This window comes from Myotis yumanensis, unplaced genomic scaffold (genome assembly GCF_028538775.1).
Source record: "Myotis yumanensis isolate MYYU_CA2020_CCGP unplaced genomic scaffold, mMyoYum1.0.hap1 SCAF_23, whole genome shotgun sequence".
NCBI lineage: Eukaryota > Metazoa > Chordata > Mammalia > Chiroptera > Vespertilionidae > Myotis > Myotis yumanensis.
Window position 1 is genome coordinate 6,257,666 of NW_027223774.1, and position 25,692 is coordinate 6,283,357.

The 25,692-nt window shown below is 47.5% G+C and overlaps 1 protein-coding gene across 1 annotated transcript; it reads left to right on the forward strand.

Moving 5' to 3' along the window:
- The first annotated feature begins 444 nt into the window (after positions 1 to 444).
- LOC139000305 (zinc finger protein 256-like) lies at positions 445 to 14,240 on the forward strand. Its single transcript, XM_070402544.1, has 4 exons — positions 445 to 477; positions 1,043 to 1,186; positions 1,357 to 1,483; positions 10,384 to 14,240. The coding sequence occupies exons 1-4, from the start codon at positions 445 to 447 to the stop codon at positions 12,288 to 12,290; spliced, it is 2,211 nt and encodes a 736-aa protein (XP_070258645.1). The 3' UTR covers positions 12,291 to 14,240.
- Positions 14,241 to 25,692: the final 11,452 nt, after the last annotated feature.

A 25,692-nucleotide genomic window follows, 5' to 3' on the forward strand; every position in this document is an offset into this window, starting at 1 on the left:
AGGACCCTTAGTGTACTTGGTGTGTTCTTGGGCTATTTGTGCCTAAATCAAGTCCTGGAGTCAACTGAGAAATACTGGATCCCGGCTTTGGAGCGGAGAAACTACATTACCCAGAAGACCACGCGTGGAATGGCATCACGCGGAGCCAATGGAGGGTCTGTTTGGCCGCTTCTGTAGGGCGGGACCGGTAATCCTTGTCAGGATTTCGTTTTCTCAGATTTTTGTCTCAGGCGGTGAGGTTTTCCGTGTTCGCGGTCCCGTGGAGAAGGCCGGAGAGCGGTGTTCCCCGCCTCACAGCCCATGGTGGGAGCCTCCAGTGGTGCTCACAGCTCACACGTGGGATTGACGCTCGGAGTTGGCACCCGGACCCAGGCCAGGGCCGGGACAGGGACCGCCATTCCCGCAGCGGCTTCTGCTCCCGCCCCGCTCAGCCCACAGAGGGCAATGGCGGCGCCCCCGCTGAGGAGACGGGCTGAGGTGAGTTCGAGTCCCCCAGGCCCTCACCGCCTCCTCACACAGACACCACAGCCTGGGGAGGGCGCCTGTCCCGTCCTGCAGCTCAGTCCCGCGTGGAGGACCGTGAGGAAGGCGGAGGGGAGAGAGGACTGTTGTGGCTTCTGAGGACACAGCAAGTGCAGGGCAGAGAGGACGGGGGTGACTTGCATCTGAAGGTCCCTGAGGATGTGGCTGTGAGTATTGACGGAAAGAGCAGAGGCTGCAGGGAGGACGGCACAGACTCATTCGGGGCTTTCCCGGCTGTGGGTCCATCAGGGGCCTGGGGTGGTCCTGGATCCGGCTGGACTACAAGCTCTCTACACGCCATATGCCAGGTTCATGGGTGAGGCCAGTGAGATCCAGTGGCATTGGAGCAGGAAGGGGGCAGAGCTGAGGGAGTGAACCTGGGGTCTGAACATGGGAAGGGGATAAACATTACCCAGTGGTGAGCACATCTGGAGGAAGTGTGAGCTGATAGTCACCGGGATCTGCTGTGGGGACTTAAAGGTGAAGCATAAACCTACACTTGGCTTTGTCTTGGGGGCAGGATCTAGGAGACTGCAGTGGTGTTGCTTGGCAGGAAGGCTGGTGCCCTGCAGGCATTGCCCAGAGCTTAAATCGCATTGCCCTCTACCCTCCCCTCCCCCAGTCCTTCCCACCCAACCCAGCTGCTCTGCTGAGGGCCATCACAGTGAGTAATGGGACTGTGATGAGAGAGCAGCCTGCACTTGCACTGGCTTGCACTGGTGTCCACAGTAACCGGGTGCCCTGGAGGAGGTTGAGGGGGGGAAGGTGTGTAAGGAGTAGGATTACTGGGTCTCGGAGAGACAGCTCTGGTTTTAATTGTCTGCATTCTGACAGGTTGGCGTGACCTTTGAGGACATTGCCCTGTACTTCTCCAGGGAGGAATGGAGCCTCCTTGATGAGGGTCAGAGACAGCTGTACCTGAATGTGATGCTGGAGAACTTTGAACTTATATCCTCGCTGGGTAAGACCCTCACTCTCACCAGTGACCTGGACTTGGCTTTTTTGTTTCCCAGGCCCCATTCCCCGGAGTGTGCTCTGTCCTCCCAGGTAGACTGTGGTACTGCTTGATTTTCCAGTTTCCTGGGTAGTTGCTGTCCTTGGGAGGGTTGGTCTGTTTCTGCTGCTCCCTTCTATTCCTGAAGTCCCAATACCCCCAGCTCCACTAAATTCACAGGGAAGGACTTGTGCTTTCTAGTGTATTTTTTGAAGATTGAGGGATTCCACTTTGATCAGTGAGGAGAGCATTTTCTATATTCTTGTTGGTCATTTATACATACTTTTAGAGGAATTGTTTCTATGTCCTCTTCCTGCTTAATAACTCTATTTTTTGGTTAAACATTCTCTTGACTATCTTGTATTTTTATATATTAATTGCTTATCACATCCAGGAACATATATTTTTGTATGTGCTTAATTGTGCTTTTCAGATGCATATATTGCTCGCCCACACCCACTTTTCTACAAATTGTATGTGTTTGACAACCCTGCATTTAGCAGGTCTAGTGCCACCATGTTTCTAGCAAGCTCAGATGCTTGTTACTAGTGCTTAGTAATAAAGTATTTTTAATGAAGTTATATTGAGTTTGGTTTTCAGACAAGTCATTGCATTGTTATTAGCCTCCAGTATAGTATTAACATAACTTTATTATTCCCTGGGAACTCCAACTATTTGACTGAATTTCTGTCTGTATCTCAATATTCGCTTTATTGTGCTGATCAGAACTGAATCCCCAATCTCTCCAAGCAATTCCTTCATAGGATTTGCAAGTATTTTTTTCTGTTCTCTAGATTTCCTTTCATTTCATTTTGTTTATTGCTGTTGGGCTGTGAAGAAGCTTTTTCTTTATTTGTTGCCATCTGGACTGTTTGTTTTTTCTTTTTTGTCTGGTGGTTGGTGTCACATTCCGAAAATCATGTCAAAACAAATCTCCAAAACTTTTTCTCTAGGTTGTTCTGAGGCGTTTTAAGTTTTAGCGCTGACATTCAATTCTGGTATGCAGGTTGCGTTAAATTCTTTCAGGGGTATGCAGTATTGTGGTGTTTACATGTGAGTATTGATTTTCAGCAGCACCATTCATTGAAGAAACTATCTTTCCTTTCTTCTCTGTCTTGCAGTTTTGACAATAATTACTTGAAAGTATGTGCCTGGGTTTATTTCTGTGTTTTCTGTTCTCTTCTGTTGATGTATGTGTCTGTGTTTCTTCAGCAACACAGTTTGCTTGCTTTCTCTTTGTAAAAATTGATGTCAGGAAGTGATGCCACCAGCTTGCTTCTCACTCAGGATTGTTTTTGCTACTCACATTTTTTAGTTCTATACATTTCAAGGTTCTCTTTTCATATCTTTGTAAAGTACCATAAGAAGTAACCTCAGGGTTCCATTTAATCTGTCGATTGCATTGTGTACTATGGATATTTTCACAATATTTCTTTTAAAAAAATTCTTTATTGTTTAAAGAAATATATATTGTATTACATATGTCTCCATTTTCCCTCATTGACCACAAATGAGTGAGATCATGTGATATTTATCTTTCTCCACCTGGCTTATTTTGCTTAGCATAATGCTCTCCAGTTCCATCCATGCTGTTGCAAATAGTAAGAGTTCCTCCTTTGTAACAGCAGCATACTATTCCATTGTGTAGATGTAGCACAGTTTTTATTTTTATTTTTATTTTTTTATAGTTTAATGTATTTTAATAGCAAACTTATGTAGCACAGTTTTTAATCCACTCATTTACTGATGGGCACTTAGGCTATTTCCAAATCTTAGCTATTGTAAATTGTGTTGCTATGATTATAGGGGTGCATATGTCCTTTCTGATTGCTGTTTCTGATTTCTTTTTTTAATTTTAATTTCATTATTGATTTCAGAAAGAGGAAAGAAGAAGGAGAGAGAGATAGTAACATTAATGATAAGAGAGAATCATTGATCTCTGCGTTCTGCATGCACCCTACTGGTAATTGAGCCCACAGTCCGTCATGTTGCCTTGGGCGGCATCGAACCTGGGACCCTTCAACCTGCAGGCCGATGCTCTATCCAGTGAGCCAAACCGGCAAGGGCTGTTTCTGATTTCTTGGGATATTTTCCTAGATGGGTCAATTGGGAGTTCCATTTTTAATTTTTTGGAAAACTCTACACTATATTCCACAGTGTCTGTACCAATATGCATTCCCACCAGTGATGCACAAGGGTTCCTTTTTCTCCGCATCCTTGTCAGCACTTGTCGTTTGTCGATTAGTTGATGATAGGCATCCTGACAGGTGTGAGATGATATCTCATTGTCATTTTGATTTGCGTCTCTTGGATAAGTGGCTTTGAGCATGTTTTTATATGTCTCGGCTTTCCGTATATCCACTCTCGAAAAGTGTGTATTTCGGTCCTTTGCCCATTTTTTGATTGGATCATGTACCTTCTTTTTCTTATGATGTATGATTTCCTGTAAATTTTGGAGAGTAAACCCTTATCAGATACAACATTGGCAAATATGTTCTCCCATGCCTTGGGCTTTCTGGTTATTTTGTTGATGGTTTCTTTGGCTGTGCAGAAGCTTTTTATCTTGACGTAGTTCTATTTGTTCATTTTTTCCTTAGTTTCCATTACCCTAGGAGCTGTATCTGTAAAGACATTGCTAGGATATATGTCTGATATTTTGCTGCCTGTGGATTCTTCTAAGATTTTTATTTTTTTATTTATTTATTTTTTTATTTATTTATTTTTTAATAATTTTTATTTCTTAAAGTATTACAAAGAGTATTACATATGTCTCCTTTATTCCCCCCCTTGACATTCCCCCGGCCCCTACCCCCCGCCCCCCCCGCCCCGTGTCTTGTGTCCATTGGTTAATCTTATATGCATGCATATAAGTCCTTCAGTTGGTCTCTTAATCCCGCCCCCCAACCCTCCCCAGGCTTCCCACTGTATTTTAACATTCTGTTCAATGTTGCTCTGCTTCTGTATCTACCCCTGTTCATCAGTCCATACTGGTCCCCTTTATTTGTCCCAACCTCACTGGAGTAGTCTCAACCTCACCAGGGCCGTCTGAGCCTCACCAGGGCCGTTTCAACCTCACCGGGGCCGTCCCTAGCTCACGGGGGCCGTTTCAACCTCACCGGGGTCGTCCCTACCTCACGGGGGCCGTTTCAACCTCACCGGGGTCGTCCCTACCACACCGGGACCATTTCAACCTGACCGGGGTTGTCCCTACCTGACCGGGGTTGTCCCTACCACACCGGGGCCGTTTCGACCTGACCAGGGTCGTCCCTACCTCACGGGGGCCGTTTCAACCTCACCGGGGTCGTCCCTACCACACCGGGGCTGTTTCAACCTGACTGGGGTTGTCCCTACCACACCGGGGCTGTTTCAACCTGACCGGGGTTGTCCCTACCACACCGGGGCCGTTTCGACCTGACCAGGGTCGTCCCTACCTCACGGGGGCCGATTCAACCTCACCGGGGTCGTCCCTACCTCACGGGGGCTGTTTCAACCTGACCGGGGTTGTCCCTACCACACCGGGGCCGTTTCGACCTGACCAGGGTCGTCCCTACCTCACGGGGGCCGTTTCAACCTCACCGGGGTCGTCCCTACCTCACGGGGGCCGTTTCAACCTCACCGGAGTCGTCCCTACCACACCGGGGCCGTTTCAACCTGATCAGGGTCGTCCCTACCTCATGGGGGCCGTTTCAACCTCACCGGGGTCGTCCCTACCTTACGGGGGCCGTTTCAACCTGACCGGGGTTGTCCCTACCACACCGGGGCCGTTTCGACCTGACCAGGGTCGTCCCTACCACACCGGGGCTGTTTCAACCTGACCGGGGTTGTCCCTACCACACCGGGGCCGTTTCGACCTGACTGGGGTCGTCCCTACCTCACGGGGGCCGTTTCAACCTCACCGGGGTTGTCCCTACCACACCGGGGTCGTTTCGACCTGACCAAGGTCGTCCCTACCTCACGGGGGCCGTTTCAACCTCACCGGGGTCGTCCCTACCTCACGGGGGCCGTTTCAACCTGACCGGGGTTGTCCCTACCACACCGGGGCCGTTTCGACCTGACCAGGGTCGTCCCTACCACACCGGGGCTGTTTCAACCTGACCGGGGTTGTCCCTACCACACCGGGGCCGTTTCGACCTGACCAGGGTCGTCCCTACCACACCGGGGCTGTTTCAACCTGACCGGGGTTGTCCCTACCACACCGGGGCCGTTTCGACCTGACCAGGGTCGTCCCTACCTCACGGGGGCTGTTTCAACCTCACTGGGGTCGTCCCTACCTCACGGGGGCCGTTTCAACCTCACCGGGGTTGTCCCTACCACACCGGGGCCGTTTCGACCTGACCAGGGTCGTCCCTACCTCACGGGGGCTGTTTCAACCTCACCGGGGTCGTCCCTACCACACCGGGGCCGTTTCGACCTGACCAGGGTCGTCCCTACCACACCGGGGCCGTTTCGACCTGACTGGGGTCGTCCCTACCTCACGGGGGCCGTTTCAACCTCACCGGGGTTGTCCCTACCACACCGGGGTCGTTTCGACCTGACCAAGGTCGTCCCTACCTCACGGGGGCCGTTTCAACCTCACCGGGGTCGTCCCTACCTCACGGGGGCCGTTTCAACCTGACCGGGGTTGTCCCTACCACACCGGGGCCGTTTCGACCTGACCAGGGTCGTCCCTACCACACCGGGGCTGTTTCAACCTGACCGGGGTTGTCCCTACCACACCGGGGCCGTTTCGACCTGACCAGGGTCGTCCCTACCACACCGGGGCTGTTTCAACCTGACCGGGGTTGTCCCTACCACACCGGGGCCGTTTCGACCTGACCAGGGTCGTCCCTACCTCACGGGGGCTGTTTCAACCTCACTGGGGTCGTCCCTACCTCACGGGGGCCGTTTCAACCTCACCGGGGTTGTCCCTACCACACCGGGGCCGTTTCGACCTGACCAGGGTCGTCCCTACCTCACGGGGGCTGTTTCAACCTCACCGGGGTCGTCCCTACCACACCGGGGCCGTTTCGACCTGACCAGGGTCGTCCCTACCTCACGGGGGCTGTTTCAACCTCACTGGGGTCGTCCCTACCTCACGGGGGCCGTTTCAACCTCACCGGGGTTGTCCCTACCACACCGGGGCCGTTTCGACCTGACCAGGGTCGTCCCTACCTCACGGGGGCTGTTTCAACCTCACCGGGGTCGTCCCTACCACACCGGGGCCGTTTCGACCTGACCAGGGTCGTCCCTACCTCACGGGGGCCGTTTCAACCTCACCGGGGTCGTCCCTACCTCACGGGGGCCGTTTCAACCTGACCGGGGTCGTCCCTACCACACCGGGGCCGTTTCGACCTGACTGGGGTCGTCCCTACCTCACGGGGGCCGTTTCAACCTGACCGGGGTCGTCCCTTACCACACCGGGGCCGTTTCGACCTGACTGGGGTCGTCCCTACCTCACGGGGGCTGTTTCAACCTCACCGGGGTCGTCCCTACCACACCGGGGCCGTTTCGACCTGACCGGGGTCGTCCGTACCACACCGGGACCGTTTCAACCTCACCGGGGCCATCCCAACCTCACCGGGGCCATCCCAGCCTTACCGGGGAAACAGGAAGTTTGGCCCTCTGTCCCCTGCCAGCGGCTCTCCACTAGACAAAATCTCCAGGCGTTCCTGGTGGTTGAACATCCAGCACTCCTGCCCTCCACCAAGTGCACAGACTGCCTGTCTGCTGTCCCCCAGCGCCCCACAAGAGACTGGGACCAGTGGGCATGTTTGTGCGCTTGCTGGTACAGCAGTTCCACAGTGCCGGCAGAGTCAGGCCCAGCCCTGGCCGGCCCCGGACCCGACTCTGCCCCCCGATTGCGTCCCTCCCAGATGCAAGGAGCTGAAATCTGCAGCCTGCTGGGATGGGCTCTGTACTTGGTGCCTCTGCAGATCCTACTCAGTCTCAATGCGCTTCTTTCTATGCGAGGAGTTGAAATCTGCAGTTTGTTGGGTTGGGCTCTGTACTTGGTGTCACATCCTACTCAGTCTCAATGTTCTTTCTCTCCTTCCAGTTGTAGAGCTTCCACTGGGCCAACTTTCCCATGGTTCTGTATGCTAGGTGTTTGTCTGATATTTGGTAGTTTCGATGTTGTTGTGTGAGGTAGCACGCACAGGTCTCTTCCTTATGCCGCCATCCTGGTTCTCCTGGGTCTGCTTCTTGAGTGTGTCTCTCATGGCTGCAAGCAGTTGAAGTCTGCAATTTGTTGGGATAGGCTGCAAAAGCGCAGGTGGGTCTTTTTGTGCACCTGGCACAGCTTGGATGGGGATGTAAATTGATTAGGGCTGAGACTCAGGGAGTCGCCATGGCGGAGCAAATAGCACAGGCTGAGTCTCCGCGGCCCCTTGACTCTCTGCCAGGGCTTTGTGTCCCCCAGTGCCGGCGAGCAGCTGTGCAACAGAGTCTCCCTCGCTTTCTGATGGCTGCAAGGCCGTGCTGCCTCTCCCCGTCGGGTCTGGTGCTTCATGATCCCGCCTGAACCAGCTCAGTGGATTTGAGAGTTTGCAGAAGCAAAGGCGTTTCTACCTGTGAGTCTGGCACAGCCCAGATGGGAATGTAAATTGCGTAGGGCGGGGTCACAGGGAGTCGCCGGGGCGGAGACTCAGCGGCCCCTTGCCTATCCAGGACTCCAGGACTTTGCGTCCCCCAGTGCCGGCGAGCAGCCGAGCGCCAGAGCCTCCCTCGCTTTCTGACCGCTGGAAGGCCGTGCCGTCTCTCGCCTTGGGGCCTGGGGCCTCAGAGACCCGCCCGAACCAGCTCAGTGGATTTGAGAGTTTGTAAAAGCACAGTCATTCCCTCTTGTGCCTCTGGCACAGCCATGAGGGTAGGGCGGGGTCACAGGGAGTCGCCAGCGTGGAGGAAATAGCGATGGCGGCGTCTCCGCGCCCCTCGCCTCCCCGGGACACCAGGACTTCTTGTCCCTTGGTGCCGGCGAGCAGCCGCGTGTCAGAGCTTCCCTCGCTCTCCGACCACTGCAAGGCCGTGGCCGCCTCTCCCTGTGGGATCTGGGGCCTCCGAGACCCGCCCCGAGCAAGCCCAGAGGATTCGAGGGTTCGTAAAAAACCGAGAATCCATTTGCAGCCCGCGTGGCGTGTGACTGCGTACCTCTGGTTTTGGTGCCTCCGTAGCTCCCACTCAGTCTCACTGCGCTTCTTTCTTTTCCTCCAGTTGTAGATCTCCCACTGGGCCAACTTCCCCATGGTTCTGAGTGGCGGTTGTTTACTTCATAGTTGATAGTTTCAATGATGCTGTGAGAGAGCAGCACACACAGGTCCGCTCCCTACGCCGCCATCTTGGTTCCTCTCTCTTCTAAGATTTTTAAAGTTTCCCATCTTATGTTTACAGACTTTATCTATATTTAGTTTATTTTGTGTATGGTATAAGTTGGTGGTCTAGTTTCATTTTTTTGCATGTATCTGTTCAATTTTCCCAACACTATTTATTGAAAAGACTGTCTTGATTTCACTGTATGCTGTTGCCTCCTTTGACAAATATTGAGCATAAAGGCGTGGGTCAATTTCTAGATTCTCTGTTCTGTTGCATTGTTCTATATGTCTGTTGTTGTGCAAGTACCAGGCATTTTTGCAATATACCTTGGTACCTGGTATTGTCATCCCTTCAACTTTGTTCTTTCTCAGGATTGCTGCGACTATTTTTTATTATTATTCCATATTTATTTTTGGAGAGCTTATTATCGGTCTGTGAAATATGCGGTTGGTATCTTAATGGGGATTGCATTGAATCTGCAGATTGGTTTGGGTAGTATGGACATTTTCATGATGTTGATTCTACCAATCCATGAACACGGTTGTCAGGGCCAGCCTGACAGGTTGAGCCGGGCTGAGGTAGGGAGGTGGGAATTGAGAAAGAAAGACAGGAAAGCGGGGTCGGGAGGACTCCAGTTCTTGAGGAACTGAGGCAACTTTATTAGTCACACAATCCTATTTATACACTAGAGGCCCGGTGCACAAAAATTTGTGCACTGGGGGGGAGAGGGGGGTCCCTCAGCCTGTCCTGTGCCCTCTCGCAGTCTGGGACCCCTCAGGAGATAATGACCTGCTGGCTTAGGCCTGCTCCTGGGTGGCAAAGGGCAGGCTCAATCCCTAGGTGCAGCCCCTGGTCGGGCTCAGAGGGCAAAGCAGGACTTTATTAAGGATACAGTGGATTCACAGGTGGTCTTGCTTTGGAGAAGGATCATTGGGGAGGAATTTTCGGCTGGCCTCTGTTACATTCATAGCTAGAAACCCAGTGTTTTCTTACAGTTGCCCATTCCTCACCCAGTTATGCTTGTTTGTACTTATTGTTGATACTTTGCCAAGTACTCAGTTTTCATAGTTATCATCTTTACTTGGATTCCCAGCCCACGGATAGCCTTCACCTCACTGGGCTTTGCACCTCTGCAAAGGTCTCTCTTTAGTGCAAGCCAACGTTGGTCCATGCTGCAGTACCTTGGAGTGCACACATTATTATATTGACGGTGAACATCATGTGCTCTAATACAATTAATTTTTATGACTTTGAGCCGCTTTAAATTATTTTACACAGACTCACATGGCCAGCAATGTAAGGTCCTAACGGAAGCCGTTTCTGCAGAAACATTGAGTAGAGCCTTCCTCTCTTCTTTGTGTCCCATCCTGTGCTTCTGTCCCTCTCTTGGTGAGCTTTTCATCATCGACTGACTTTTGGGCGATGACATGTGTAACTGCAATTTCCTCAGAGTATACCTGAGTGCTACTTAAAATCTTTCTATGGAATCAGGCCTAGTCATGACAGATAAACATTTGTGGTGAAGATATCCTGTTTTCTTGAGGTCAGCATGTACCTCATGAGTGTTTTCTTTTGTTTAGGTTGCTGCTGTGGAGCAGAGAATGTGGAGGCAGCAACTGAACAGAACGTTTCTGTTAGAGTATCACACGCAAGGAATCCCAAGATAGCCTTGTCTTCCCAGAAGAGCCACCCGTGTGAGAGTTGTGGGCTCGTCTTGGGAAACATTTTCCACGTGATGGGGCTGCAGGGAACACAACACGGACAGATACTGTTGAGGTGTGGGGCGTGTGCAAAATGGTTTTACTTCACTGTAAAATTTCACCAATGGCTTGTGAGAGAGAAGACTTTCATTAGAGGTGTGGACAGGATCTCACTTGCAAAGAGCTGCAATTTCAATGTGTCCCAGAATCTTTTCACATGTGAGGAGGTTGGGCAGGGTGTCCTTACCGAATCAGGACATCTCCACCCAAAGGCTACTCAGACCAGGGACCGTCCAAATGCTATTTCGACAAGTGGAATGACATTTCAAAGGACAAAATATTATTACACCAGAAAAGACTGTAAGACAGACATTACTTGCACCCACAGGTTTATTCAGGAAAAGGATGTCAATGTTGGAAGTCGATGTTTTGTGTGCTCTGAATGTGGAAAATATTTTACCAAATTTTCTAGATTTCATTATCTACAGCAAGGTCACACTGAAGAAAGGCCTTATGAGCGCAGTGAACATGAGAAAGCTTTTAGCAGTATTAACAGCCTAGGTGAATATGAAGCTTTGCACACTGAAGAAAGGCCTTATGAGCGCAGTGAATGTGGAAAATCTTTTACCAATTGCAGTGCCCTCCATTATGATCGGAGCGTTCTCACAGCAGAAAGGCCTTATGAGTACAATGAGTGTGGGAAATCTTTTACTAGTAGCAGTGTCCTTCATTGTCATCGGAGCATTCACACAAGAGAAAAGCCTTATAAATGTAGTGAATGTGGAAAGTCTTTCTCAAGTTTCAATGGTCTCAAATATCATCACAGAGTGCACTCTGGAGAAAGGCCTTATCACTGCAGTGAATGTGGGAAATCTTTTACCACTACGTCTCACCTTCACAGTCATCAGAGGGTTCACACAGGAGAAAAGCCTTATAAATGCAGTGAATGTGGGAAATCTTTTGCCCAGAGCGGTAACCTTCTTTCTCATCAGAGCATTCACACTGAAGAAAAGCCTTATATATGTGGTGAATGTGGGAAAGCTTACACCTGTAGCATTAAACTTTGTCGTCATCAAAAAGTGCACACTGGAGAAAGGCCTTTTCACTGCAGTGAATGTGGGAAATCTTTTACCAGTAACAGTAAACTTTGTTGTCATCAGAGAGTTCATACAGGAGAAAAGCCTTATAAATGCAGTGAATGTGGGAAATCTTTTACCACCAAGGGCAACCTTCATATACATCAGAGAGTTCACACTGGAGAAAAGCCTTTTAAATGCAGTGAATGTGGGAAGTCTTTTACCTGGAGCGATGTCCTTCGCCGTCATCAGAGAATTCATACAGGACAAAAGCCTTATAAATGCAGTGACTGTGGGAAAACTTTCACCGAAAACATAGCTCTCCAAAATCATCAGAGAGTTCACAGTGGAGAAAAGCCTTTTAAATGCAGTGAATGTGGGAAATCTTTTACCTGGAGGACTGTCCTTCGCAAACATCAGAGAGTTCATACAGGAGAAAAGCCTTATAAATGCAGTGAATGTGGGAAATCTTTCACCACCAAGACCAACCTTCGTAGTCATCAGAGAGTTCACACTGGAGAAAAGCCTTTTAAATGCAGTGACTGTGGGAAATCTTTTCCCTGGAGGAATGTCCTTCTCAGTCATCAGAAAATTCATACAGGACAAAAGCCTTATAAATGCAGTGACTGTGGGAAATCTTACACCAGGATCACCAGGCTTCGCAGTCATCAGAGAGTTCATACAGGAGAAAGTCGTTATAAGTGTAATTAATGTGAGATATCTCTCAGCCTAATTTGTAAATTCACTCTGCCCCAAAGAGTCCAAATGTGAAAAATTTCTCAGATGCTTTGAAAATGTAGTTTCTTAGTTAGGACTTAACAATTGTATAAGAAAATGTGCAAAGTCTCATTAGTCTGATTTTTATCTCATACATTGAATCACCTACATTATTTAAGATACCCGCAACTGTTTTTGCTGTTCTGTTTGCTTGTTTGTATGTTGGAACCATACGTATGTATGTTGGACTTTTTAAGATAAAGAGCTGTCTTGCCAGGTAGAGGAACTGCCAGTCTCACGGCTCTTTCCTTGCAAAATAATGAAGGCTTTTCCCTAAGACTTCTTTAATGTTGGGTGTTCTATTTACTGTGTGTGTTAGTTTATATGGAGATCTGGGCTCTCCAAGCATGATGAGGTAAAAAACTTATATGGGCTCTGAAACATTTTTGCCCTTGGGGGAAGACCATGGTGCAGAAATTAGCTCAGCAGTTTTTGCCAAATGTACATTGCTGTCCATATTTTCCCAGGAAACACTGTGGACTCTCTGGTCCTCATGTGAAAATGGATGCATTGAGACACAGAGATCACTCCAAAGAGGGGGTGGTTGTGACAACCTCAAGTATATCTGGGAGTAGCGTTAATTTTTTTTTCTTATTTTCAAGGAATGATAAGACATTTGAAGGGATTCTTTTCCCCAGGTGTAGCAGAGGGCCATGTGCTTTAATGCCTTCAATTCCATGGGTGATGGGCACTGGTTGGAGGACCATGGCAGTGAGGGGACCCCTTCACTGCAGAAACACTAACCTAATTCCTGTTGGACCAGACTGCAGCCCATTAGATGGAATGGTCTTCATCTAAACCTGCACCCAGACATTTTTTTGGGAAAAGACTATAGGAGCCGTGTGTACACAGATCTGAGGGACTCCAGGCTTGTTTATCTTCTGTGCAACAGTCATTGTCACTGATTATAATCAAGAAGTTTTGTGGTTTCAAATAGATTCTCAGATGTTCCCATCAGAGCCATTGGTGCTCTGGCAGCAAAACTAAGAGGAAAACGAAGGGTGTCTTTAGGGAGGAGATGTGGCTTTTGTGACAAAGTCAGTATTCCAGTGGGTTTGGGTGAAAGTTCTTCATTGTTTTTCATTGTTTGGTACATTTTCTGTCACTGAGATGAGACTCTCACCCAGAGGGCATAAGAAAGTGGATTGAATATGGAGTTGAAAAACAACAGTTCCTAAATAAGTAACATTTGTTTTATCTTGAACCATTTTTGAAAATCTATAATGAGTAAATTGCATGTATTAAGTATAGTGATTCATAAATCTTGACAGGTGCATGAAACTGAAACCATCATTATACTCATAATACTAAGCATATCTGTGACTGTGTAGTTGCTTCATGACCTCGTTTAATCTGTCCCTATTCACCGCTTTCCTGGTAACCATGGTTTTACATTTCATTTTAATAGAGAACTTTGCTTTTTCTAAGTATTTTTCTGTTTTAATTTATATTTCATAAATTTTTGGACATTTATTAAACATATATTAGTAACTCATCTTTTTTTATATATATATTCTTTTTGTTGTTGTTAATCCTCACCCGAGGATATATTTCCATTGATTCTTTTGGACAGTGGAAGAGAGAGGGAAAGACAGAAACATTGATGTGAAGGAAACATATCAATTGGTTGCCTCCTGCATCAGCCCTGACCAGTGTGCTGGCTAGAAGGAGTCTTCAAACAAGATATGTGCCTTTGACTTAAATCAAACCTGGGATCCTTTGGTCTGTAGGCCTACGCTTTAGCCAGGGCTCTGGTAGATAGTCTTATCTTTGAATATATCACCATCATGTTGTCCATTTTGATAAATATTTGGTTATTTCTTTTTATATATATATTTTATTGATTTTTTACAGAGAGGAAGGGAGAGAGATAGAGAGTCAGAAACATCGATGAGAGAGAAACATCGATCAGCTGCCTCCTGCACATCTCCCACTGGGGATGTGCCCGCAGCCCAGGTACATGCCCCTGACCGGAATCGAACCCGGGACCTTTCAGTCCGCAGGCCGACGCTCTATCCACTGAGCCAAACCGGTTTTGGCAATATTTGGTTATTTTTAATAAAGTTGGTACAAACATTTTTGTATAATTCTTTATATGGATATAAATGTTATTTACCTTCCTCAGTGGGGACATCTCCTGCAGGATCCCGGACTGCGAGAGGTCCCAGGACAGGCTGAGGGATCCCCCCTGAGTCTATAAATTTTGTTCATCAGGCCTCAGTTTTAAACATATGAACCAGAACATCACGGTTCCATTCACAGGAGGATACCTGAGTCCCGCCTAGATCCGAAGTGTGGGATATGCAGGAGGTAGCTGATCAATGATTCTCTCTCAGCATTGATTTTTTTTTTTATTTTTTTTTATTTTAATAATTTTTATTTCTTAAAGTATTACAAAGAGTATTACATATGTCTCCTTTTTTCCCCCCCTTGACATTCCCCCGGCCCCTGCCCCCCGCCCCCCCCCGCCCCGTGTCTTGTGTCCATTGGTTAATCTTATATGCATGCAGTTGGTCTCTTAATCCCCCCCCCCCCCCAACCCTCCCCAGGCTTCCCACTGTAGTTTAACATTCTGTTCAGTGTTGCTCTGCTTCTGTATCTACCTCTGTTCATCAGTCCATACTGGTCCCCTTTATTTGTCCCAACCTCACCGGAGTAGTCTCAACCTCACCAGGGCCGTTTCAACCTCACCGGGGCCGTCCCTATCTCACGGGGGCCGTTTCAACCTCACCGGGGTCGTCCCTACCACACCGGGGCCGTTTCGACCTGACTGGGGTCGTCCCTACCTCACGGGGGCTGTTTCAACCTCACCGGGGTCGTCCCTACCACACCGGGGCCGTTTCGACCTGACCAGGGTCGTCCCTACCTCATGGGGGCCGTTTCAACCTCACCGGAGTCGTCCCTACCACACCGGGGCCGTTTCGACCTGACTGGGGTTGTCCCTACCTCACGGGGGCCGTTTCAACCTCACCGGGGTCGTCCCTACCACACCGGGGCCGTTTCGACCTGACTGGGGTCGTCCCTACCTCACGGGGGCTGTTTCAACCTCACCGGGGTTGTCCCTACCACACCGGGGCTGTTTCAACCTGACCGGGGTTGTCCCTACCACACCGGGGCCGTTTCGACCTGACTGGGGTCGTCCCTACCTCACGGGGGCCGTTTCAACCTCATCGGGGTCGTCACTACCTCACGGGGGCTGTTTCAACCTGACCGGGGTTGTCCCTACCACACCGGGGCCGTTTCGACCTGACCAGGGTCGTCCCTACCTCATGGGGGCCGTTTCAACCTCACCGGAGTCGTCCCTACCACACCGGGGCCGTTTCGACCTGACTGGGGTCGTCCCTACCTCACGGGGGCTGTTTCAACCTCACCGGGGTTGTCCCTACCACACCGGGGCTGTTTCAACCTGACCGGGGTTGTCCCTACCACACCGGGGCCGTTTCGACCTGACTGGGGTCGTCCCTACCTCACGGGGGCCGTTTCAACCTCATCGGGGTCGTCACTACCTCACGGGGGCTGTTTCAACCTGACCGGGGTTGTCCCTACCACACCGGGGCCGTTTCGACCTGACCAGGGTCGTCCCTACCTCACGGGGGCCGTTTCAACCTCACCGGGGTCGTCCCTACCACACCGGGGCCGTTTCGACCTGACTGGGGTCGTCCCTACCTCACGGGGGCTGTTTCAACCTCACCGGGGTCGTCCCTACCACACCGGGGCCGTTTCAACCTGACCGGGGTTGTCCCTACCACACCAGGGCTGTTTCAACCTGACCGGGGTTGATTTTTCTCTCTATCTATCTACTTTGAACTCCAGCATCTCCCTGCAGAGACCTTCCCAGGCGGGCACTTCTCACTCCCCGATGCTCACAAGGATATTTGTCTTTGGGTGCATTTTAGTGAGAAATGGGACCTATAAGAAGCTACTGACTCTGCTGCAGGGCAGCAGGTGCTGTGGGCACTCAGGTCTCATTGTGCTGGGCCCCCCTGGGAATGTGCAGCAGAATCCCTAGAGCTCCCTGAATCTCGGTTGGCTGAATATGACATGCAGATGATTGATGGCGCTTGCTTTGGCCTTCCAAGATCGATAAAAGTAACAAGCTGAGGATTTGTTGCCAGGATTCCCGGGTTAGATTTTTGAGCATTTTCTCTTTTAATTCTCACAATAACCTGGGTAAGTGGAAACTCCTATCAAATTGCTGAAAAAATTCAGTGTCTGAAAAATGAAATCACCTCCCCAAGTTTACACCACAGACAAGGGTCAGATTCAAGGGGCTGGATTTTAAACATTATTCTCTCCGGCGTCAGACACAGTCTCTACCACTGATATGCAGCCCTCGCTGGAGCAGGTACAGTATGAGGACCAGGGTGGCTCAGCTGCAGCTCCTGTTTCCATGGTTGCAGTTATGCGTTTCCTCCCATTCCTTTTACATCTCAGACCACTTCCCTTGGCTCCGTGGTGAGGGGAACGCCATCATTCCTCAGCTGCAGTGGTTTCTCCAGGGGGACCTTCTTTCAGAGTGAGCTGCAATTTGTCTGCCTCTCCTTTGATCCCAGCAGAGTTTGACCCTCAGGAGACCTCAGTAACTTGGGCTGGGTCTATGCACCTTCACCCACATGTTAGGTAACATGCTGTGATCCCATCCACTGTGATGAATTTCTTGCCTCAGTTTGACCTTCAAATGATGTTCCTATGTGGCACTGACATTCACCCTGCAGGAGTGAAGACGAATTCCAGGACCTAATATTCCCAAGTGACACTGGAGTCCTTCATGATCCTGGTCTCATTGGACAGGTGCTCACCTCTTATCCATGCATAGGACCTACTGGCCATGTGATTCTGTCCTCTATATCCCTACGGGCTGAATGGGACAATGGCTCTCACCATGTTTTCCCTCCAGCCAGGATCATGTTCTGGACCTCCATTCCCTTCCCAGTCTCCTGTGTCTGCACCCTGCGTCTTTGGGTTGGAAGAGAGTCCTTTTGAATACAACCCCTCACCGCAGTGCACAGCACACTGGGCCACAACTGAGGTCCTTATTGTGCTTTACCTGACAATCTACCCTGACACTCTCCACATACAACATTTTTTGTCTGTAGGTAAAGGTAGTTTTTCGTGTAATGGTGTTTGCCATTTTGGCCAGTTAACTCCGTTTTTTTCTGAGCTGTTTCCATTTATATGGAGTTATACATGTTAATAACATTTTGGTTGTTTTTCCCCTGGTAGTCTTGTTATATAATTTAATTACTAGGCCAACCAAAGAACTTAGTAATGGAGAAGGAAATATGATTTTGCCTCTACAATGTCGTTTTCCTCATTTTGTCCCACTTAACTCAGAACAATGAAATATTGTTCAGGTTTGGCCGGTGATGCAGGCTGTGAAAGAATTCAGACTTCGAAGAAGACATGAAGAGAGGAAGTTTATTTCACTTTCCAAGTGAAGAAAGGGCGAAACATTGCTAGTCAGTAGAGGGCAGGCATAAAGCATGGCTTCTGCTTTTCAGCAGTGTCTGTTGTTAAGGGATAAGGAATGGAGGGACCTTGGAATGCACTGAAGTACAGTAGATATGAGGGGCTGCCTTTAAAAGTTACAGTTTGTTTGCTTTCCTGGAGACAGTCTGCAGATGTTCTAGGGAGGTGTCTTATCAGTTTCTTTCCCAGCCTATAAAATATGACCAGAGAAAAAGTTATGAAGAGTTCTAATGAGGCTTGTTTGAAGGGGCAGAGGAAAGGAAACTTTCTACTAACTAGAGACTCCTTGTTGGGAATTATCTCTGAGTTGTGACCCGGGAGGAAGGGTAGCAAGAAGGTAGCCTTGAAAATAACTAGTCTTGTTCAGCGGTTTGAACTTGGGTGTTGTTGAATCAGATGAGCCAAAACACTTGGGGTGTAATTAGCACAGTGGTTCTCAACCTTGGCTGCACATTAGAATCACCTGGGAATCTTTTAAAATCCTGATTTCTGGGCCTCATCCTCCGGAAATTCTGTTTCTTTGTTACTAATGATGAGGCCCAGAAATCAGGATTTGAAAAAGATTCCCAGGTGATTCTAATGTGCAGCCAAGGTTGAGAACCACTGAATTAACAGGTGCTTTCATTAATTGTGAAAGACCACAGCAAAGAAAAGGAAAGAACTTTTTCTTTTCCTTACAAATACCTCCACCACATTTAGATCCCAAGGCTTTATTGACTGGAGGAAGTTTAACTACTAGGAGTCCAAATAAAGGGACACCAGCAATATGGGGGCATTCTGTTAAGGAGGATGTGAACAGTGGGTCCGCCAGGAAATAAAGCACTCATTGAATTTTCTCCTCAACCGACAAGTTCTTTTTTAATTTTATTTTTTACTTTATTGATTTCTTACAGAGAGGAAGGGAGAGGGATAGAGAGTTAGAAACATCAATCAGCTGCCTCCTGCACACCCCCTATTGGAGATATACCCACAACCAAGGTACATGCCCTTGACTGGAATTGAACCTGGGACCCTTCAGTCCGAAGGCCACTGCTCTATCCACTGAGCCAAACTGGTTAGGGCTAAACCAACAAGTTCTAACTACCCCGTTTGGACAAACATGATGGCACATACTAAACCTAGTAAGCTCAGGGATCCTGGCATGCCATGGCCAATCTTAGGAACTCAGAGGCCAAAAGTAACCATATAAGATGGTTTGAAGTTAAAACTTTTTAAGCAAAAGTAAGCCACAGGGGTAGTTATGTCCTAGCCTTGTTTTTTGTTTTGTTTTGCAAAGGTCGATTTTTACCTTAATAGGCCTGGCTATTGTGTTTTTGCATCTGGGATAACATACCTTTGGATTTTCAGGGAAATTTCCGTTTTATAGAAGCTTAAGGGCACAATCTCCCAACACAGCAGACCACAGAGCCCCAATTATTATTGTTATTGTGTTAAATATTAACTGTTACCTAATAAACTTAAAAAGAAGTTTATGTCTATTTTTTAAACTTTTTATCCAATCCCAGAGATTTCGCTCCTCAACTCTCTCCCTTAATGTATCAACAGTGAGTTTCATATAACCCCCTCATGTCTTCTCCTTTGAGTCTAATGTATAAAGAAGGTGCAAAACTGCCATTCTCCCACCTCAATGTGTTTTCTTGTTGTTTCTTGGCAATGTCACAGGCTTTGGTCAAATAAACTGAGAAAAATTCTCCACATGTTTGGACTTTTCTTACAACAACACCAAAAGCTATAGACTCGTGTGAAGCAGGTAAATGTTACATGGAGGGGTATCAGCATTTTCAGGGATACAACTGACAGAAGGCAGATTTATAAACACAAATGTAGAGCAGACCCAGAACCCAGCAAGCTAGAGTTTTCCCCTTGCTTTCAGAGAACAGAAGAAAATGCTCACGGCTCGGGTGACTGTTTTTATTGTTTTTTTTTCTTTTTTAAAAAAATATGTATTTTATTGATTTTTTACAAAGAAGGGAGAGGGATAGAGAGTTAGAAACATCGATCAGCTGCCTCCTGCACGCCCCCTACTGGGGATGTGCCCGCAACCAAGGTACATGTCCTATACCGGAATCGAACCTGGGTCCCTTCAGTCGGCAGGCCGACGCTCTATCCACTGAGCCAAACCCATTCGGCTGTTTTTATTGTTTGTGTGTGTGTATAATCCACAGGGAAGGATGTTTTTTCTTTCTTTTTTTTTTACCCTCCCCCACCTTCCCTTCTAAGATTCTGCATTCTGAATACCACACTCTGAATTTACTCCATTCAACAGGGGTTTTATTGTTAATTAGATTACATATATGAGTGAGATGACGTGATACTTCTTTTCTCTCTTGACTTATTTCACTTAGCATGATGCTCTCCAGGTCCCTACATGCTGTGTGAAAGGAGAAGAGAGTCTTCATTTTTACTGCTACATAGTATTCCATGATATCAATGTACCACAGTTTTTTATCCAATCAATCATCTACTGATGAGTACTTGGGCAGTTTCCAGATCTTTCCTATTGTAAATTGTGCTGCTATGAACATAGGGGTACATACTATCTATATGATTGTTTCAGGTTTCTTAGGATATATTCCTAGGAGTAGAATCACTGAATTAAATAGCAGTTCCATATTAAATACTTTGCAAAAACTTCAAACTGAATCCATTATGACTGTACCAATTAGCATTCCCACCAGGGGTGTACTAGGGTTCCCATTTTTCCACATCCTACCCAGCACTTATCATTTGTTGATTTGCTGATGGCAGCCATTATGAAAGTGGTGGGGTGATACCTAATTGTTGCATTAATTTGCATCTCTCTGATGATCAGTCACTTTGAGGATTTTTTCAAAGGTTTCTTGGCCATCTTACCCACACTGGCAGCCCAGGCAGAGCTGACACTTTGGATGGCATCAGAAGCAAATGCTCTGATGAGTGTCTGTTTTGTGACAATAACTTTGAGTAATGGATTCAGTGGAGGCAGGATAGAGGCAGTTAGAGACTTGAGCAACTTCTGCAAGCAACATTTAACCTGAAGGAGACACATGCCAAATGCCATGAATGAAGAAACAATGCCTGCCGTTCAGAAAGAGCTGGTCCTGTAATAAAGATATACAAAACCAGCCACACGGGTACATGAGAAAGAAACTTGCCCTCGAAATCACGTCCCTTGAAGGCGCTTAAGGGACCTGAAAATACTTGGTGTGATCTTGGGCTATTTGCCCCTAAATGCAGTCCTGTAGTCAGCTAAGGAAATAGGGGATCCTGGCCATGGAGCGGAGAAACTACATTACCCAGAAGGCCACGCATGGAATGGCATCAGGCTGAGCCAATGGAGGGTCAGAGAAGGCATTTGCGTTTGGCCGCTTCTGTAGGGCGGGATGGTAGTGCTCCTAGCCGCGTTTCCTCTAAGGTTTTTGTCTCTGCCGACGAGGTTTTCCCGGTCCAAGGTCCCGTGGAGAAGGCCGGAAAGTGGTGCTCCCCCGCCTCACAGCTAATGGTGGAGCCGCCAGTGGTGCTCACAGCTCCCACGTGGGTTGAAGCTCGGAGTCGCCACCCGGGACCCACGCCAGAGCCGGGACAGGGACCGCCATTCCTGCAGCGGCTTCTACTCCCGCCCCGCTCAGCCCACAGAGGACAATGGCGTTGCCCCCGCTGAGGAGACGGGCTGAGGTGAGTTCAGTCCCCCAGGCCCTCACCGCCTCCTCACACAGACACCACAGCCTGGGGAGGGCGCCTGTCCCGTCCTGCAGCTCAGTCCCGCGTGGAGGACCGTGAGGAAGGTGGAGGGGAGAGAGGACTGTTGTGGCTTCTGAGGACACAGCAAGTGCAGGGCAGAGCGGACGGGGGTGACTTGCATCTGAAGGTCCCTGAGGATGTGGCTGTGAGTATTGACGGGAAGATCAGAGGCTGCAGGGAGGACGGCACAGACTCATGCGGGACTTTCCCGGCTGTGGGTCCATCAGGGGCCTGGGGTGGCCCTGGATCCGGCTGGACTACAAGCTCTCTACACGCCATATGCCAAGTTCATGGGTGAGGCCAGGGACACCCAGTGGCATTGGAGCAGGAAGGGGGCAGAGCTGAGGGAGTGACCCTGGGGTCTGAAGATGGGAAGGGGATGAACATTACCCAGTGGTGAGCACATCTGGAGGAAGTGTGAGCTGATGGTCCCGGGACCTGCTGTGGGGACTTAAAGGTGAAGCATAAACCCACGCTTGGCTTTGTCTTGGAGGCAGGATCTAGGAGACTGCAGTGGTGTTGCTTGGCAGGAAGGCTGGGGCCCTGCAGGCATCGCCCAGACCTTAAATGGCATTGCTCTCTACCCTCCCCTCCCCCAATCCTTCCCTCCCAACCGAGCTGCTCTGCTGAGGGTCATCACAGTGAGTAATGGGACTGTGATGAGCATTAGGGCCTGGTGTCCACAGTAACCGGGTGCCCTGGAGGAGGTTGAGGGGGGGAAGATGTGTAAGGAGTAGAGTTACTGGTTCTCAGAGAGACAGCTCTGGGTTCAATTGTCTCCATTCTGACAGGTTGGCGTGACCTTTGAGGACATTGCCCTGTACTTCTCCAGGGAGGAATGGAGCCTCCTTGATGAGGGTCAGAGACAGCTGTACCTGAACGTGATGCTGGAGAACTTTGAACTTATATCCTCGCTGGGTAAGACCCTCACTCTGACCAGTGACCTGGACTTGGCTTTTCTATTTCCCAGGCCCCATCCCCCAGGGTGTGCTCTGTCCTCCCAGTTAGACTGTGGTACTGCTTGATTTTTCCAGTTTCCTGGGTAGTTGCTGTCCTGGGGTGGGTTGGTCTGTTTCCCCTGCTCCCTTCTATTCCTGAAGTCCCAATACTCCCCGCTGCACCAAATTCACAGGGAAGGACTTGTGGTTGGTAGTGTTGCAGGAAGCCTGAGGGATTCCACCTTGATCAGGGAGCAAAACATTTTCTATGTTCCTGTTGGTCACTTGTACATCGTTTTTGAAGAATTGTTTCTATACCTTATCCTGCTTAATAACTGCATTTTTTGGTTAGACATTCTTTGACTTCAAGTTTTTGTGACACCAACCACCTTCTGTCTCCTTGTTTTTATTATATATTCATTGTTTATGACACCCAGGAGCACATTCTTGCATGAGCTTAATTTTGCTTTGCAGATGCAGATATTGGTCCCCCACATCAGCTTTTCTACAAAGTCCATGTTTTTGGCAACCCTGCATTCAGCAGGTCTAGTGCCACCATGTTTATAGCAAGCTCAGATGCTTGTTACTAGTGCTTAGCAATAAAGTATTTTTAATGAAGTTATATTGAGTTTGGTTTTCAGACAAGTCATTGCATTGTTATTAGCCTCCAGTATAGTATTAACATAACTTTATTATTCCCTGGGAACTCCAACTGTTTGTGTGAATTTCTGTCTGTATCTCAATATTTGCTTTATTGTGCTGATCAGAACTGAATCCCCTATCTCTCCAAGCAATTCCTTCATAGGATTTGCAAGTATTTTCTTCTTTTCTCTAGATTTCCTTTCCTTTCATTTTTTTATTGCTGTTGGGCTGTGAAGAAGCTTTTTTCGTTATTGGTTGCAATCTGGACTGTCTGTTTTTTCTTTTTTGTCCGGTGGTTGGTGTCACATTCAGAAAATCATGTCAAAGCAAACCTCCAAAACTTTTTCTCTAGGTTGTCCTGAGGCATTTTAAGGTTTAGCGCTGATATTCAATTGTTATGCATGTTGTGTTATATTTTATCAGTGGTGTCCAGTATTGTTGTGTTTACATGTGAGTATTGATTTTCAGCAGCACCATTCATTGAAGAAACTATCTTTCCTTTCTTCTCTGTCTTGCAGTTTTGACAAAGATTACTTGAAAGTATGTGCTGGGTTTATTTCTGTGTTTTCTGTTCTGTTCTGTTGATGTATGTGTCTGTGTTTCTCCAGCAACACATTGTTTGCTTGCCTTCTCTTTGTACTAAATTGAAGTCAGGAAGTGTGATGCCACCAGCTTGCTTCTCACTCACGATTGGTTTTGCTATTCACATTTTTTAGTTCTATACATTTCAAGGTTTTCTTTTCATATCTTTGTAAAATACCATAAGACTTATCCTCAGGGTTCCATTTAATCTGTAGATTGCATTGTGTAGTATGGATATTTTCACAATATTTCTTTTGAACTTATATCCTTACTATGTTTAAAGTAATATATATTGTATTACATATGTCTCTTCTTTCCCCCATTGACCACAAATGAGTGAGATCCTGTAATATTTATCTTTTTTTAAAAAAAAATATTGATTTTTTACAGAGAGGAAGGGAGAGGGATAGAGAGCTAGAAACATCGATGAGAGAGAAACACCGATCAGCCGCCTCCTGCACACCTCCCACCGGGGATGTGCCCGCAACTAAGGCACATGCCCCTGACCGGAATCGAACCTGGGACACCTCAGTCCGCAGGCTGACGCTCCATCCACTGAGCCAAACCGATTATGGTCTGTGATATTTATCTTTCTCCACCTGGCTTACTTTGCTTAGCATAATGCTCTCCAGTTCCATCCATGCTGTTGCAAATAGTAAGAGTTCCTCCTTTTTAACAGCAGCATAGTATTCCATTGTGTAGATATACCACTGTTTTTTTAATCTACTGATCTACTGATGGGCACTTAAGCTATTTCCAAATCTTAGCCACCCTAAATTGTACTGCTATGAACATAGAGGTGCATATGTCCTTTCTGATTGGTGTTTCTGATTTCTTCTCTTTCTTTTTAATATTTCATTATTGATTTCAGAGTGAGGAAAGGAGAGGGAGAGAGAGATAGTAACATCAGTGATAAGACAGAATCATTGATCGCTTTGTTCTGCACGCACCCTACTGGGAATGGAGCCCACAACCCAGCATGTTGCCTTGACCATCATCGAACCTGGGACTCTTAAGTCTGCAGGCCAACTCTCTATCCACTGAGTCAAACCGGCTAGTGCTGTTTCTGATTCCTTGGGATATTTTCCTAGATGGGTCAATTGGGAGTTCCATTTCTAATTTTTTGGAAACTCTATACTATATTCCACAGTGTCTATACCAATATGCATTCCCAACAGCGATGCACAAGTTTTCCTTTTTCTCTGAATCCTTGTCAGCATCTTGTCGTTTATCGATTAGTTGATGATAGCCATCCTGACAGGTGTGAGATGATATCTTATTGTCGTTTTGATTTGCGTCTCTCAGATAAATGGTTTTGAGCATGTTTTTATATGTCTCTTGGCTTTCTGTATGTCTACTTTCAAAAAGTATGTATTTAGGTCCTTTGCCCGTTTTTTGATTGGATTGTTTATCTTCTTTTTGTTAAGATGTATGAGTTCCCTGTAAATTTTGGAGAGTAAACCCTTATGGGATACAACATTGGCAAATATATTCTTCAATTCAGTGGGCTTTCTTGTTGTTTTGTTAATGGTTTCTATTGCTGTGCAGAAGCTTTTTATCTTGACATAGTTCCATTTATTCATTTTTTCCTTAGTTTCCATTACCCTAGGACAGTGATGGTGAACCTATGACATGTGTGTCAGAGGTGACACGCAAACTCATTTTTTTGGTTGATTTTTCTTTGTTAAATGCCTTTTAAATATATTTTTAAAATATCAAAAATATAAATCTTTGTTTTACTATGGTTGCAAATATCAAAAAATTTCTATATGTGCCACGGCACCAGAGTTAAGTTAGGGTTTTTCAAAATGCTGACACGCCGAGCTCAAAAGGTTCGCCATCACTGCCCTAGGAGCTGTATCCGTAAAGACATTGCTAGGATATATGTCTGATATTTTGCTGCTGTGAATTTTTCTAAGATTTTTATGGTTTCCCATGTTACGTTTACAGACTTTATATTTAGTTTATTTTGTGTATGGTATAAG

What these genes read in the sequence shown, in the direction of transcription:
- LOC139000305 (XM_070402544.1), top strand. Translation starts at nt 445, where the DNA reads ATGGCGGCGCCCCCGCTGAGGAGACGGGCTGAG. An exon ending in CGCTGAGGAGACGGGCTGAG is followed by an intron (nt 478 to 1,042) that starts GTGAGTTCGAGT and finishes TCTTGGGGGCAG; the next exon opens with GATCTAGGAGACTGCAGTGG. An exon ending in TGAACTTATATCCTCGCTGG is followed by an intron (nt 1,484 to 10,383) that starts GTAAGACCCTCA and finishes TCTTTTGTTTAG; the next exon opens with GTTGCTGCTGTGGAGCAGAG.